This window comes from Leuresthes tenuis, unplaced genomic scaffold (assembly GCF_036924035.1).
Source record: "Leuresthes tenuis unplaced genomic scaffold, fLeuTen1.0.hap1 SCAF_2, whole genome shotgun sequence".
Lineage (NCBI taxonomy): Eukaryota > Metazoa > Chordata > Actinopteri > Atheriniformes > Atherinopsidae > Leuresthes > Leuresthes tenuis.
Window position 1 is genome coordinate 8,558,846 of NW_027325356.1, and position 16,633 is coordinate 8,575,478.

The window sequence follows — 16,633 nt, forward strand, 5'->3', positions numbered from 1 at the left end:
ACATTCTCATCCACTCTAAATGACTCAACAGGTTGCTAATAAAGGTCAGATACTCTGGATCTATCTCCTTCATTCCTCTAAAAACTCCTTAGTTACTACGTCTTGCTATTTTCTGACTAATTCGATGAATTTAAACTACACCCACCAGCAACCTTGCCAACTTTCTCTTAATCTTCTCCTTCCATCTTTTACATTTTCATTTGAAAGTCCTGTTTTGATTAAATTGTGTGATTTCATTTCCATTTTACCTGAGTTACTGTTTGCAGGTTTGACTTCATTTAATGAAAATTGGATTCCATGAACAATAAAACAAAAGTTTTGAATAGATTCTTATTGCACATCCACAGTATACCATCACTGTAAGAATGCTGGACTGATTTAGGACCTCTGATATAAGGGAAGATATTCCATAATATACCAGAATGGAATAAAACAACACAACCTTACTCATTCCCTGGAGACGGAGAACTTCATATGGAGCTTCCACTATGAACTGAGATTCTTCCAGAGGCAATCTGAATTGTAGGAAGATGAGAAATGGAAAAGCAATCTTCCACAGCTGCGCTGTAATATAACTGCAGCAGTAATTTACAGGCTATCAACCGGCTTGTAAAACTTAGGACCACAGGCAATTTGGGGAGGCAGAGCTTAACAAGCTGCTAATGAAAAAACTAGTCTCTTGGTTAAAATGCAGTGTATGTAGAGTTATTCATGAAAGATCAGTGGCTGCTGTTGATAACTCATGGATAACATCTTCAGGGTCAAACAGTGGTGTGGTTGGATCTCAGCCTGCACTGACGGGTCATTGCGGAGTCATGTGAGGCGTCGTGGAGCAAAGAACATGTCACCAAGTGTATAATTGTGTTGGAGTCACACATCACAACACATTAGAGATCGTGGCATCTAAATGTCCAGACAGGGTGCAAAGAAAGTTTTAAATGATTACAAATTCAGCAGACCAGACTTCTGTGAGTGTGAAATTATGCGGTTTAATTTGGCAGACGAATACTTCCAAAAAAGTCATTTCAGAATTGCTCAGATTATTCTTTGCTGAGTTTTTTTGGCTTGTAAACTAAAACAGCGTCATTAATGTCTGTGGGAGTTTACTTGCAAGTTATGGCTGTTCAGAAAGTCTTGTTTGGGCTCATAGATGCATATAAAAAGATAAATTCAACAAGCGAGCGTGACCTAAGACTTTCAGCAGGTTGGACCTGAGTGGAATTTAATGTCTTTCTTTTATCTTTGAATGAAAAAGAATAAAAAGAATCCCCTTTGACTCATTTCTTCACTTTCAATGAGATGACTTGAGTTGAAAAACATTCATTTGAAATCTTGTAGACCTCTCTGATCAAACTGGACCTTGACTGAACTGTAGAGTTCATTTGAAAGAAAACTCAACAGTGAATATTTTAACACCAAAAGATAAAAGTGATGTTGTTTTCAGGTTTATGGCCAAAGTATGGGCTGAAATCAAACAATACATAATGACACTGACTTCCAATACAGCCACTTGTCTATGCTTGCTTTATCCAGTCGTGGCTGCGCTGAACACCCTGAAAAACAACCGCAAAACAGACTACAAGAGAACGAAAGACTAACAGTAAGCGTGTTGACCTGAAACTCAGTACACAGCAGCGTCCTGAGCCTGAGGCAAAAACAAATATTGACCTCAACCACTGCGTTACAGACAGCCGTCCTTTCCTCCAGACAGAGAGTCAAAGCAGCTTTGAGTTCAGTTAGACACGAACAGGGTATCTACGCTTTACTCTGATAAAAACAACATATACGGAAATATTCTGTTGTTTAAACCCTTAAAAGTTCACGTATATCATGCATGAACAAAAGCATATTCGGCTTGATCGGTACCTCAGTTATCTTAGAGTCCACATAGTCTACACGGCAACTTGCAAACAACATACATATATATATATATATATATATAAAATATGTAGCATATGTTTCTGTGATGATTCGTTTTTTGTACTTAAACATATGTGAAGCCCTTGAGGTAGAAATACATTATTGACACCTTAGATGTTTACATGGATGTTATTAAAGTATTCGTGAGATATTCGTCTTGCACCAGGCATGGATTATGTGTTTGATAGAAGTTGAAAAGCTCAAATGGTTTAGTGTTGGTGGGCTCTCCTCAACTGAATCCCCTTAACTCACGAGACGGGATAAAAACACAAACTGGACCTGACAAAAGCAGCAAGATAGATACTTTCTTTACACTCTCTTATTTAATATCAAATACTTTACTCCCTATAAACATAGCATTTATCCACATATAAAAGCATTTATGACTATTTACATTCAAGTCCTATCATACAATCGAGCTATATCCTGTAACTATTCAAAAACCTCCTTCTCTGTACTTCCTTCTGGGTTTTAACAGTGATTGTCGCAGCATTTCCTTCACATGTACTGGATTCTATAGAAATGTCAATACAAGGAAAATTCATTACTCTACCTTATTGCTCATCTCTCGAAATACCGATGTAAGCAACTTCACAAATGCTCATACACCTATTTTGTTAAACAGAGACAATTTTAAACATCTGTTGGAGTTGAATTGGACCAACTTTTTTCTCTTTTTTTCCCTCCAAATCTGCCAAATCTATTTTTATAAACAAGAGCCAATGCATCAGCTGATAATTCTGTTTACAGTGATCATAATGTACTGACACTCAGCATTTCTGAGTTAATGGGAGGAAAATGTGAACATCGATCCTGCCCTTTTCATTGTAAAGAATTTAGCTGTTCATTAAATTTCTTTGCACCTACTGTAAACCTCTATCTCCAGGCTTCACATCTAACTGCAATGAGCAACAGAAGCACAAATGCAGTTGTTTGTGTGGCGTTAAAGAGACTTAATTTGCTTGAGAGGGGTTCAATGACAGACATGTAAAGGAATATAACATTGTGATCACTAAGCAAACTCATTCTTCCACCTTAGATTTCTTCTTAGAGGTTCTTGGTTTGGAGCCTTCAGAGTCTGCAGGTCCTGGGGAGCCCGGATGGTCAGTGGGTGGGCTGGGGGCGTTCTCTACATCAGCCTCTGGCTCAAGAGCCATGGAGGGGCCTTTAGGAGCTCCTGGAAAATAACAACAGGTTGATGGTAGTTTGTTACCATAAAAGCTGCTCAGTATGCAGCGTCTATAGGGGCTGTAAATGTAACTGACACACTGTACAATACTTGAGCCAGACTGTAGTGTCACAATGGCACAGAAAAGATATCTGTTACATTTGGATCTGTGGAATAATAAAAGAGTTGTTGCAGCAGCAGCAGCAGAAGCAGCAACTTCTGAAACTTTTGAAAACCACGTCACGATCAACTGCAGTCTGGGACATCTTTACAGAGCCACACCAAGCTTCTGGGTAATTTGACTTCAATGAACGGTCATTTCTTTTTTATACTTTTAAACAGTAACTACAGTCATGTTACTACTACTCCTACTGTTTTACTTGTCAGGAAAAATTAAAAAAAAGAAAACAAATAAAGCAACTGGTTCTTATCAGGCCAGATATTCAGGTAAATACAACCTTAGATGAACAACAACACTTTACACTGCATCATTAATTATTTAACAAAAACTAAAAGATCATTGCTGATGCTTTTCCTCCTTGACACTGCGTTAAAAAAACACCTGAATGCTCCAGAACAGCCAGAAAATCTCTGTTTTCATAGACATGCTCACACTTCTTGGTGCTAAATTAATTAAGTGGATTTGAGTCGCAGTACCTGGCCGTTATTTACCTTCTCAGATCCCACTATAGCAGTAAGACTTACTTTTTCACTCTGCTTCCACTACACTTAACAGAAGCCATCGATTTATTAGCTTACACAAGTAATCTTTTCACATTACTGATTCTCTTTGGTGTCCAGGAGCATGCAGGGAGGATGTTATCTTCTCTTGTTTTAGGCATTTCATTTTGCTCACATATTCAATTTGCTATACCAGAGCAGGGAAGAGGCTTTTAATAAACAGGGAGGAGACCCTTTTAAGGACATTAGATTAATGGTGAGAGGCGAACACAGAAAAATTAGTCATCTCCAGGATGTCAACTTTACTGCTTGGGTGAATATCATTTCCTAATTTTCAGTCTGTGTCAAGAAGAGAGATATCTGGCATGGCTTGGATGAATCAGGTTTTACTTACATGTCATTGTTACCTGTAATGAGATTCTAACTAGAAGCTCCACTGGCAGATTAACTGTCACCTTTTACAAATCTATACTGGTACACTTTGTACCTGTTGGTAGCTGGATGCTCTTGTTGTAGCTCGCAGCTGAAGACATGGCCTGACCCAGAGCTTGGTTAGTGCCGAGAGGAGCACCGGGGGGTTTGGCTGCTGATGTCGAGTGTGGTTTGGATTTGGAGTCCTTTCCTGGTTTAGTCCACACCAGGCTCTCTGTCACCTGTAGGGCAGCTCCCATCTTCTGAGCCATGTCCATCAGCTGTTAGTGGTTAAAAGGAGAGGCTTGCCAACATTTGACGTGTAAAGACAACTGAATTCAGAGACATAGGATCTACAGTACCTCAGCGTCAAATTCAAAGCTGTTACTGCTGTCCCGAAGGAGGTTGACTTTCCTTTCCATCTCCTGATATTGATCCAAAGCTCCCTTCTTTTCACCATGATTATAGAGAAAGATTGCAAAGTTCAAGTTGACCAGGGGGTTAGATCTGTAGGAAATTGATCAACAAGGAAGACAATATGAGCAAAACAATATTCCTGAAACAGTTTCAAATTCAGCCAAACGGCAAAATCAGGATAGAATTAAAGATGGGCTCACTCGTCCAGATTCACAGCCTGTTCATATGCTCTGGTTGCATTCTCCACATCCTCCAAGTTGGTCAAAGCCACTGTTAATCATATATATGTAAAAGGTATTAATATCAAATACAAAAGCTACTAAACAAGGCATTTTAACTTTGAATGCACAGCAACAAGTTCAGTGACTGGTCTGAAAGATGAAAATATGACACCATTAATGCAAAGATATCCTTGCAGCAGCAACACTGTCAGTGAAGCACAGGATTAAATAGAACTACCACAGATTTTTATAGACTTTCTCTTTAACAGCAGAATTAAATTATGAATGATTTCTCGCTGAATGACGCAGTACCTGCCAGCAACATGTAAAGTTCTCCCATTCGTGGGTTCAGATTGATGGCTGCACTGAGGAAGTGGAAAGCTGAAGCATACTGCTGCATGGTCAGGTGTACCAGGCCCAGGTTGTACAACACTTTCCAGTCAAAAGGAGACAAGTAGTGAGCACGTTTCAGGCAGCTGATGGCCTGTGGAGTTAGGACAGAGAGGTTGTCAGGACCACAAAGTAAGGACTGTAACCATATTGGTAGATTTAAGATATGACAATGCAGTATACTTGATGTACTTATTATTATACCCTGGTTTGGGCAAATGCCTGCCTCTGGTTGGCTGCAGGGTGTACTGTGATGGTAATTTTTATGTCTCAGGACTGACAGACCCTCCAATCCACATTAACCATTTGTATCACCCAGACACGCTAATTGTTTTAAACTATTTACTTCTTAATTAACACTCAGACAAGATAATTGTTTTAACCTCCTGTTTATCATCAAGACTGCATCCTGCCCCCCTCTGGAGATGTTGTTACACATCTAAAGGTATAAATACTCTGGATTCCTTTTGTTTGTATCTTTTCATACCATTGCTGCTGAATGGTGTGGACTGATCTTTTTCCTTGCAACGAAGAATAAAAACTTAGCCGGCCGGCAGAAAAAGTAAGTTTCTCTATTTCATTGCTCATCAGAGGTATTAGGAAGGAAGCGATTAAAAACTTCCATAACAGTACAGACCAAGCAGTTCCACTGAAACTGTTTTTTAAGCCTTTTAAATTAATGCACTGGATCAGCCTTTTTCAATTTTAACTCAGTTCAATTCAATTATTTATAATTAGTATAGTTGGTATAGTTAATTCTCCGTGGATTGTGTACAAATTACAATGCAAATTCCTGATCTATGTATTTTGTACTTCAGGATTTTTTCTAAACCTTGATGACAGTCAAACAGCATTACTCACAGCAACGTATTTCTTTTTTCCAAAGAAGCACATGCCAATGTTGTTCCAGAGAGGGGGGCTCTCTGGAACAGCGCACGCTGCCACTCTGTACTTGTTCATGGCCACATCAAAGTCACCATGGGTTTGCATCATGCTGCCTGCAGCCAGGATGGCCTGGGAATAATAACAGTGATTAGAGAGAGATTTAAGGAAGATGTAACCTTTGAAATAGCACACGATGAAAGTCAGACTGTAACACCTGACTGTGACTGACCTTCTCTTTTGACTGAACTGAGTTCAAGTGCAATGTTTTCACAAGTGCCCACATACCTTATAATTGTTGGGGTCGAAAGTGAGGGCATTCCCAAGGTGCTCAAATGCTTTTTGGTACTTCCCAAGCTGACAAAATAAATGTACATTGCTGTCAATTTTGCCACATGTGCACAGATCATGTCACAGAGATGACTGGAAAAACTGTACCAACCTGCAAAAACAGCAGGCCGAGAGTGGTCAGGAGTTCAGTGTTCTCCGGAGAGAATCTGAATTAAGAACAAGAGAAGCTGAACAAAAAAGATCACTTCATCCCCAACCTGCCAGTCATTACATTTAAAGCCTGTACTTATTTGAGCAAGCCTGCATGGGTGATTTCTACTAACTATTCAACAAGGCTTTGATTCAGCATTATTCCAGAGAATTAATTATGACCTGTGCGACTGAAAGAAAAATGGTAGAGAGGAGGCAGATCGACATTAAAATAAGACTCACAGTGGTAAGTCTCATTAAAAGCGACACCGGAATTAGGGCATTTGATTAATTCATTTACCCCCAACAGGAGGTAGCCATAATGAGCTCTATTACAGACCGTGGTGTCATTTTCTTATTTACGCCGTGGCTTCATGTTTAAATATTCAGGAAAGTGGAAATGAGAGGAATTTATAAAAGAGTCTAAAATGACCTCGGGTAAGAATGTGGCAAAGATGGAGCTTTGACTTAGACCGAATGACAACCACCTACTGAAATTACGTCTATAGACTGCAAATCAGCAGAGAATTCAAGAAGAGCCAACCTTAAAGCACCTTATCACATAGAAAAGCCATGTTGTTGTTTTATGGCCTGTTTTCACATCTCAACACAATGCCATCACAAAGAAAAATGTGTTGACTTTGTCCTGTAAACAGTTTTCGAACTTGTAATTTAATCATTCTGAAGGATTGGTGTCTAGAATATTCATGTCCAAAACTAAAGCAGTGGTCTGTAAAACCAGAAATGATTGCTTTTAAATATTAATTCAACTGAATCCTCTTCAAATGTCCTCTTAATGCTTGTTAGCAGAGTAAACATTTTAGACTCCACTTACTCAACTGCTCTTTTATACACTTCGATGGCCTTGTCCGTTTCTCCAGCCAGCAAATGAACTTTCCCGAGCATCATAAAGGTCTTGTCATGTTTATTTATCTGGAGAGCTGAGTTGAGATGTTCTTCAGCCTGACAGAGACAGAGGATCTAAAGGATCAAACCCTCAGGCAATGATTACCATTTGTACTGTAAATTGTCCAGCATACTTACATTTTTGAAGTCTTTGATGAAGAAATAACACATGCCCAGATTATGACTGATCTCCTGGGGTGATAAGAAGTCAAATATGGTATTTTATACAGATTGTTGTTGCATGCTAGTTGGACAGGCACAGTGTGATTCAAAATTCCAAATGAAAATAGTATTCAGGGAAACTCTTCTGTGGACGACAAATGCTTCAGTTTCGCTGACAGAAGTATTTGAGAGGAGTTTAGATTTCAAAAGCATGCCAATGTGAATGATTCATGCTTCTTTGGCTCTTAAGTTGAGTTTGGAAGAGCAGCCACGAAGTTGTTTTTTTAATAAAATGTTGTGGAAAAGAAGATGTGCATTCAGGGTATTTCCTGCTCTGAATGTGGGGGGAATTAGTTGAGAGAGATTCACGCTGTGTTCACAGAATGAAAGATGTCAGGCAGGGCCGCTAAACACTTTCCTTTTGAACTTTTAGAGAAAGCAGAAAAACTCAGAAACTGTGTTGCGTGTCTTTTCTTTTACCCAGTCTTTGTCGTTAAGTCTTGCTGCTTCGTGATAGAATTCAATTGCTGCTTTGTGCTTTCCCAGAAGAAATCTATGGGAAGATGAACAATGATCAATGTATGAAATTTGTCAGTTTTATCACTGCATGCTAAATAATCTTTTCTACAGTCTTATTATTGCTGTTATTACTGTACATTTTGCTCCTATGTGCGTTCTACTAGCTAATGGAGAAGGTTTCATGCTGTCATACAGGTCTGAGTGCAGAGGACTCACAGTGAGCGGGCTACTTGCTTGAGGTTGTCAGCACTGGTGGGATTAAGGATGGCACAGCTCTGAAACAGCTCCAGGGACTGTTGGATCTTGCCCTCAAGACGCAAGATTAGTGCTGGCAAGAAATAAAGAGACACAAAAAAGAGGATCTTCACAGACTTGAAGGGAAGAAAAAGGACATTGAAAATCAAAGGAACAGCATGGTGTCCAAAGAGCAGATTTGGGGAAATTAAACGACATTCGGGGAGCTTGGATGCCAACTACCACAGAGATTTTATTTAACGTAGCTGTTAATTATCGTCCCACACATGGAATCTGTGAGAGGGGAGGATAGCAATGAAAATGATGTCTCACCTTGAACATATATGGCATATTCACACATTCCACTGGTCTCTTGCAGCTGTTCTTTGACGATCACCTAAGAAATGAGAGAATGGGAGACAGACTTGATTTTCAACAGTGCGTAATACTGTTTAAATGACAGGCTATCATGCTTAAGAAAATTACATTTTACTCTAATGAATATCAACTTCAATGAGATTAAGTTGCAAAACAAGTTGCAGTGAAAACCAAGACTTATCAGACATGAGAATTACCCCCTGCTGTGCACATCTAATTGTAAGAAATAAATCCCCAACTTGAGAAGATAGATTATACCTCTGTTTCAATGAGATAATTCTGCTTAGTAACCTGTAACACCTTAGTAACACCTGTGGTGTTAATACAGGTCAATTTTACATGTAAAGAGCTCGAACAACAAACCCTTTCGTTTCGTATTACTTACTTTCTTACTTTAAGTAAAAACTTTTAAAACAAAGACACAAAACAATATATATATTTTTTTTTTAATAAAAAATTATACATTCAGATCTGAGTGCTCACAATATTTCATATTCACCCATTTACGCACCTGTGGTGTTGATACAGGTCAATTTTACATGTAGAGAGCTCGAACAGCTAACCCTGTGATAAATGGACATCCACTATCAAACCAAACATTGTTTTTGGTAATCTTAACCAGAGGTGGGGAACTCTTTTTTTCCCCAAAGGGCCATGCTGACTTCATGGAAATTATCCAAAATCCATGTATTTGATGACTGAATGGAAACAAAGGCTGCGCAATATTAAGCAAACATGCGATATGTGATGTCACTGTTGAACGTTACGATGACAACACGACTGGTGATATAGAAAACACTTCATTAAGCTCAGGTGTTTTGTGATTCTTCACCTGTGCATGCAGGTTAGCTTGCTACATCCTGAGCTTTGCTGGTTAAAAGTGTGGCATTCAGAGTAAGTATTTGGCCCTTTTGAGGCATTCATCTAAACTTCTCACTTGACATGAACGAAAGACAGCTAGAGAACTGCAGTTCATTGAATAAAATGTAAATGTAGATAGCAGATGTGCAGTGGGATAAAGAGATGATAGAATTTTGGAGAATTGATAACATATAACTTGAAGTCACTGTAAAGAGACTTATTCTCATTGATCGTTTGTGTTTTAAATGTGATCTTTGTGAGAAAATATACACACACAGTCTTAAAGCAATCTTAACATTACAGTATGCCCTTAAATTATAAATCATTCTCAAAAAGTCTTGGTTAGATCTGGATTTTGTGCTGTTTAAGAGACGATGCATGAGGATGGTTTCTCGTTAGCAAGTTATAGGAAACAGACCTTTTGAGTTAGAGTGCTGCTGCACATCTTTAAAGTGCAGGCATCTACTGACAAAGTAGCAAACAGTTTTACGAGGGAATACAGCAATTAGTGCAGTTAGTAAGACCTAAAGTAGAATGTAAGACAGAAGAGGGGATTTTCCAGGCCTTCATCTTCGTTTGATTGACCCTAACTGTGTTCAGGATGGATCTTCTAGTGAACACTGACAGATGTCAATGACAGACTAAGCCGAAGGGACACTTACCTTACAGGTCTCATAGTCTTTGCGGAGATAGTGCTGGTGGATTAGCCAGTTTCTCCTCTCCACGATGGGAAGTTCTGGAGCTGGGTGGGGAAACCAAATGAAAACACTTACATTTGAAATAAAACTCTGGGAAAATTTGGGCTCATTGCATTTTGCTGCTCAGGTGTTGTCTCACTGTGTTGATCAATACTAAATGTGCCCTCCTTTTGCAGTCATTAGTAAATCTCTAATCTGGCAGTGAGCACAGCTGTAACACAGTATCATGATTTTACTCATGAACAGTCAGCTCAAATTAGAAACAGTTATGTCTCTTGTTTTTTTTTTTTTTTTATAATTTGACAGCTGAATGAATAATTAGCAAAGCACCCAACCTCTGCAGTAACTAGCAAGTCTTTGATGTGACACTTAACACAGATGTTATAACAAGCTAAGCTACAATCAATTCAGGCTGTAAATGTCACCTTGTAAGCAAGTTTTGTGTAACAAATACTGTTTTTTTCCTCCTATTTATGTTTTAACATTTTGGCAGGTTGAGATATTCCTCCTGTTGCCAAGGCAACAATGTCTCTCGAAAAGCCAGGTGCTTGTGACAGAACAGAGAGGGTTTAGAGATAGGCTGAAAGAGGGAGGCTGAAGGAATGAACAGCACAATGCAAAGCTTTGGAAAGGGTTAAGTAACCTCAAGAACTAAACCACAAAGCTCCAAGTCCTTTTCCCGATGGAGTGCAGCATTTCATTTCACAAGGAAGAAAATGTAATTCCAACTGAAGCGAGTTTGATTCTATTAATCCCGTTATCTTGCAGCTACTACCTTTTCCTTCAAGGCTAAAAATAGGATTCTGTGAAATAAAGTGCTAGCTTTGAGCTGACATTGGGGAATAAAATTAATGAACAGCCTCTGTAAAAAATACAGTGTGATTTACACCAAATCCCCCCCCTGTTTATATCTGTCAGCACTTCAAGTAGAACTCTGCTCTGATTTGCTGCTGGAACTGAAGCTTATTGCAGATGCTTCTCAGAAATCCTCTCCATCGCGTAGCATGAAACTGAACGGGTTTCACACATTTGCCTTGTCAAGAATCAGAATGGTACTATTTGTAGAGACCTAATCCGCTTTCTTCCTGCTGAGACAGCAATAAAACTCTTGTCTCTGGGATTCAGCTGCGGTTCTGTGATGCTCCAGCTTCCGCATGCATAAAACAGGGCAGAAATGGAGAACAGACATGTAATACATGTGTGGGACACAGCTACTGCATGAAAGAAGGCCACAGAAGAGAAGGGCCCAGCATGAGGTGTCCCAAATATTGTTGTGTGAAAAACTTCATCCCAAACAGGGGAATTTCTTCATTGTTGCATTTGATCAGGCTAATGCTAAGACAGCTTTTCCCTCCTTGTGTTCCAGCCATGTGTTAAAAGAGGATAAGAGCAAAGGAGAGGCATACTGAGATCAAAAGAAGCATGGAGGGATTGTAATGAAAAGTGTGATGAAATTATTTCAGAAATTTACCCCCTGAACTTGAAAAACTCTTAGTTTCATACTGAGCTGCTGACACTTGTTTTTCTCCACAAAGTGTCAGAAATTAATATTACGACGGAATGAGGCAGATTGTTGCACAAGTCAATAAGCTGAAACTTGATTCTGTAAAACTGAGCCGTGCTGCGTAGGAAACAGTCTCTCTGCAACAACTTCTGGGTGTAAATCATTAAAATGTGCGAACTGCACTGCATAAAATCCAATGAAAGGCCATAATACACTTGTCATGCATAACATTATTAACTCTGTGTTTGCATTAAATAACCCTACTTATGTTTCATGATGGTAACTACAGAGAGGGTATAACTTCTGTATCCTATGGGTGCAATTAAAGTAGGATATATGGCTTTTTATCTGATTATTTTCAGTGTTTAAACTTTGAATTAACCAGTTCATTTGTTTCTGGTTTGTATGTATAGTTTGTTCGACGTTGGTCCAAAGTGTGATCATCTAATCATTTAGTACTTGTCTCATTGTACTGGAAATTTTACTGAATAATAATATGAGTTGAGTTGTCTGTTTTTTCAAATTAATTTCATACCTCTATTAGATTTAAATCAGTCATATTTTCTGTATTAACCGTCTACTTTATGATCTCAGTTGTTATATAACAGTGTTTAACTGATAAACAGCTGGTGTCACCAAACCATTACAGAAGGAGCAAAGACATTAAGAATTATGTGGAACTATTAATGGAAATCTGATGTTTATGTTTGTTTCATGCAGCTGCTTTTATGTAGGTGAATTTAAACGATTCACACATTTATGCTAAATTATCACAGCGGGCTCAGATAGCTGCAATTAGGCGATTACATTGTACCAGAAGTCATTTTTACATTTTAACATCTTTACACCTACAGGTTTTCCAGTTTTTGAAGTTTAAGCCCATGTGTGAATGTAAATTAACATTCATGGCCACTTAATATTCCTCTGATTAACTGACTGGTTTTATAGCACCACTTCCCCTATCTGACACATTTCTGCTCGCTGTTGCATGTTCATGTAGTCTATATCGTTACACTGCTGTCTCCTAACCTAAGCATGCATATATCTTTTATGAAAAATATATTACTGCTTAATTTATGGAAGAGAAACATGTTCTCATAAATCTGCTGATTATTTTCATCGATGGATTGATTCAGAAATTCTGAAAATAGTCTTTGAGCTCAAAATGAATCCGTCCAAATGTTTGCCTTGTCCAAAGCTGAAAGGAAAAGCAGCAAATTCCCACTTTTAAAGAATCTAACTAAGAGGATTTGGTATATTTACAGTGAAAATTATTGGAAAACAATGATCAAAAATAGTTTATAACTGGGATTTGAAATAAAAATAACTATTTCAGCTCTATTTCTAGAATTTTCAACTGAGCTCTGCAGTTTCAAAAGTTCGTAGCATTTTGTATGTCACATCTTATTTCGCAGATCTGTCCGTTTATTTTTCCCCAAGATTCACCAGTAGTTGAAGAGCTGATATTTTAAACATTTCTTCTCCGATCTAATTTGTGTCCACGGTCTTGTGTTTCACTCTCTTCTTCGACCTCCTGCCTCCACTGGTTAATTTCCACTTCAAATCAAATCTTTCTACCATTATTACTTCCTCATTCAGTCACCCTACCTTTCATTAACATGTTTCTATTTGATTCTCAGATTTTATTAAATACATCTCCGTAAGAGCTTCTATGGCATTTGACAGATCAGCTCGAAGGAAATACAATGCCATTTCACAGCATGTTTGAACTAATGAGAATTACACAGCCATATAATTAACAAAAAAGAAAAAGCCTAATCTGTAGGAAGCAGCATTAACTGATAAATGGGACGTAAGGCTGCAATTAAGATGACAAAATATCCTCAAAGATCAACAAACATGCTTCACACAAAGGAATATCTGAAACATGGCTCAGCAGCTTAGTGTTTTTTAGAGAAGGCAAGCCGAAGGGTGAGGGTGACACCTGCAGGCCAGTCCGTTCAAAAATCTCTTTATATCGTTTGCCAAATGCTGACAAACTGACTTCTACAACAGCAATTAATGATTAAATAATGTGTACAGAGGAAGCAACTGCAGTGTAAGACGCATTGTGGATCTTTTTGCTAAATGAGTTGCAGCTGTGTGGCCGTACCTTTAGGAGCACGCCGTTTCTTGGCTTCAGCAGAAACCGGGAGCTGAAATGCACAAATTACAGCCCAAACTGATCAAAAAAGAAACATCATGTAGGAGTAGGGTCATACGTTCTATAACAGACACTGGATGTTTGGTGTTTCTTATGGGTAATATACACAGGAGAAACAGTGTTCATAATGTTAAATGTAGGAGAACAGAAACACACTCACTGTTAGTAAGGTAATATGGCTCTACAAATGTACCACGACCAGATGCTGTGTAGCATGTTCTGCTAAAGTAATGCATCTGATTCTAACTCTATATGCTCCCTGTAAAACAAAGCATTACCTAAACTACTCTACAGACTTATTGTGCATGCTGGAGCTGTCTGTCAAAAAAAATTAACACATACTGCATACTGTCTACATGTCCGTCACTTTTCTTAAATCTTGCTTAAACACGTCATCTTGCTCAATATCAAAATCTATTTCACTATCAGATGAAGACTTCCTTGAGCTGTTGGAGTTCATGATAAACGAACAAGCTCAAACTTATCTGCACACTGCGATCTGAGGAAGCTTCTGATTAAGCATCTCTGCCTAAAGTCTGCATGTGTATATGCTTTATCTATCAACACAGAGCTCATTTAGAAGGTCAAATTTCTCAGAGGAACATTGTAAGCATCGCTAGTATTATTTAAAAGGTGTACAATATTAAGTAAGCCTGTACTATAAAATATAGTCAAGTAAGACAATCTTTAGAGTTTCTGAGACATGATGATTGAATTTTGTATCTAAATTGATCAACCATTTCATAAAAGGAAGGAAGGTAAAGAAAGTTGGGCTCTGGAAGTGATGAGGTTTATATCAAAGGCCATATTACATTTTTTTGGGGGGGGGTTCTCTCTTTCTCTCTGTCAGTACGGTTATGTGCGTAGCTGAGACATTTACAACTTGACTGTGCAGTGTAGTTGGACCACTGTCCTTGTACGGGAGAGGTATCGAGTTACTAACTGAAGCACGTCTGATGCCACAATGCAGTGGACTGTGTCAGAAAAAGTTCAAGACATTCTGCTGCATTTAAGTTCCTCTGTGGAAGATCATTGCTCGTCTAAGTATAGCTGAATTCACTGCACACATGTTGTCTTTAACATGCTTAAATGATGAGTTTGTCCAATTGCACACAATTATGAAAGTAATTCTGTCTCTGGGAAGACACGTGCCCAGAAGTACATGGAAAAACCTTATCGGCCGTGCAGGTTTTCTTTGGAAATGATACACATTTGAACAATAATTGCCTAGTTGTTTGTTTGGCACACCTTCAAACTAAGAATGAGCATATGGCTCACCAATCCTCCATTTATGACTAATCAGGTGACCATTAACAGCAAATCTGGCATTAGAGGAGTGAGAAGAGACTGGAGCTAAAACAAAACTTTCAAAAGGAGATAAGAGCTGCAGGAATGCAGACTATGGGAGAACAATAATGGGATTTTAAACATTAGGGTGTGTAAACCTATTCTTGGTGTGACTGTTGGTTTCACTATCTACAGGCATAGGTGTTTTCTACCCTCTGCAGCCTTTCAGGACAAGTCTCCGTCCTCCTCATGAAATCCAGTTAACTTGTGCTTATAGTTCTCCTCTTTTTGAAACAGAGACATGACTTTGTTTTTATTTGTGTGTGTTGATTCTGCTCCTCAGGCTTCCACCCATAAGCACAAAGCTGTAAACTGTAATTGGCTCTAAACTTTGATCTCTTCATGTTTGAACACGGAATCATAAGTGCACAAAGTGAACAGGAGGGCTGAGAGGGTCAACAGCAGACTCGAGCGGAGGGGGTGAAAACCAGTGTGACTTACTGAGGTATGTTTGCGAGGGCTTACATTCAGCTGCCGTTTAGTAACGTAAACGTCACAGACTGAATGTTTTGCGGGTTACGAGGTGGTCTTTTTATAAGCCTAAATAGCGACTAATATGTACAGACGGTTAGCTTAAGATGTAGAGTACTTTAAACCTCTTCTGTGCAAGAAGACGCGCGCATGCGCAATCCCATTTGCTTCACATATTTCCAATATTTTTCCAAGACCTTGTGGATTTCTTTGAGTGCAGTAACGGGTGTTTAGGTATCTTATTTAATTCACAAAGCTTATTTCATTACATCCTGTGAGCACACCATAGCAATACAATAAGGACTTGTGATGAAGCCATTTATTACAGAGCTGGTCACTAAGGTTGAAGGTGTCAACGATACATTTCTGCCCTGTACTGTCACTTTTTTGCTGTTGTCGCCCAACTGTAGCTGCAGCTGCTGTAAACGCTCAGGTTTTAGTCTGATGAGGGTTGACGGAGATTAGACTCGCAAGTTACGGTTAGCTAATCAACTTAGCTGCGACTTATCCGTTAGCCAGGCAGCTAACAACCGTTCAAATAAGCGGAACACACAAACTTTGTCTAAGCATGGCGTTGTGGTCACTCACGAAATGTCCCACTATTCCTCCGTCCATTTGCGAGTCATAGTTTTTATTCAAGCAAAAGGCTGACTGGATTTTGCTTTGCACTCACCGTGGGGGCTTTCTCCTCGTCCGCCATTTTGGGATGATCAACAGTAGAAGCTGTTGCCATGGTTACATCAGTAGAACGCAGACGTGTACTGACTGACCGCGGCCTCTGAAACCTCCACCAATCCCATGGTTATACAGGCTATGAAG

The 16,633-nt window shown here is 38.9% G+C and overlaps 1 protein-coding gene across 1 annotated transcript; it reads right to left on the minus strand.

Annotated features, from left to right (window-relative positions):
* Positions 1-2,224: 2,224 nt before the first annotated feature.
* Positions 2,225-16,547, minus strand: bbs4 (Bardet-Biedl syndrome 4). Its single transcript, XM_072381204.1, has 16 exons — positions 16,488-16,547; positions 13,946-13,988; positions 10,293-10,372; positions 8,725-8,788; positions 8,374-8,485; positions 8,119-8,191; positions 7,615-7,668; positions 7,406-7,533; positions 6,533-6,587; positions 6,379-6,447; positions 6,070-6,222; positions 5,131-5,302; positions 4,798-4,867; positions 4,543-4,687; positions 4,257-4,461; positions 2,225-3,097 (listed from the first exon to the last, which is right to left on the minus strand). The coding sequence occupies exons 1-16, from the start codon at positions 16,545-16,547 to the stop codon at positions 2,943-2,945; spliced, it is 1,638 nt and encodes a 545-aa protein (XP_072237305.1). The 3' UTR covers positions 2,225-2,942.
* Positions 16,548-16,633: the final 86 nt, after the last annotated feature.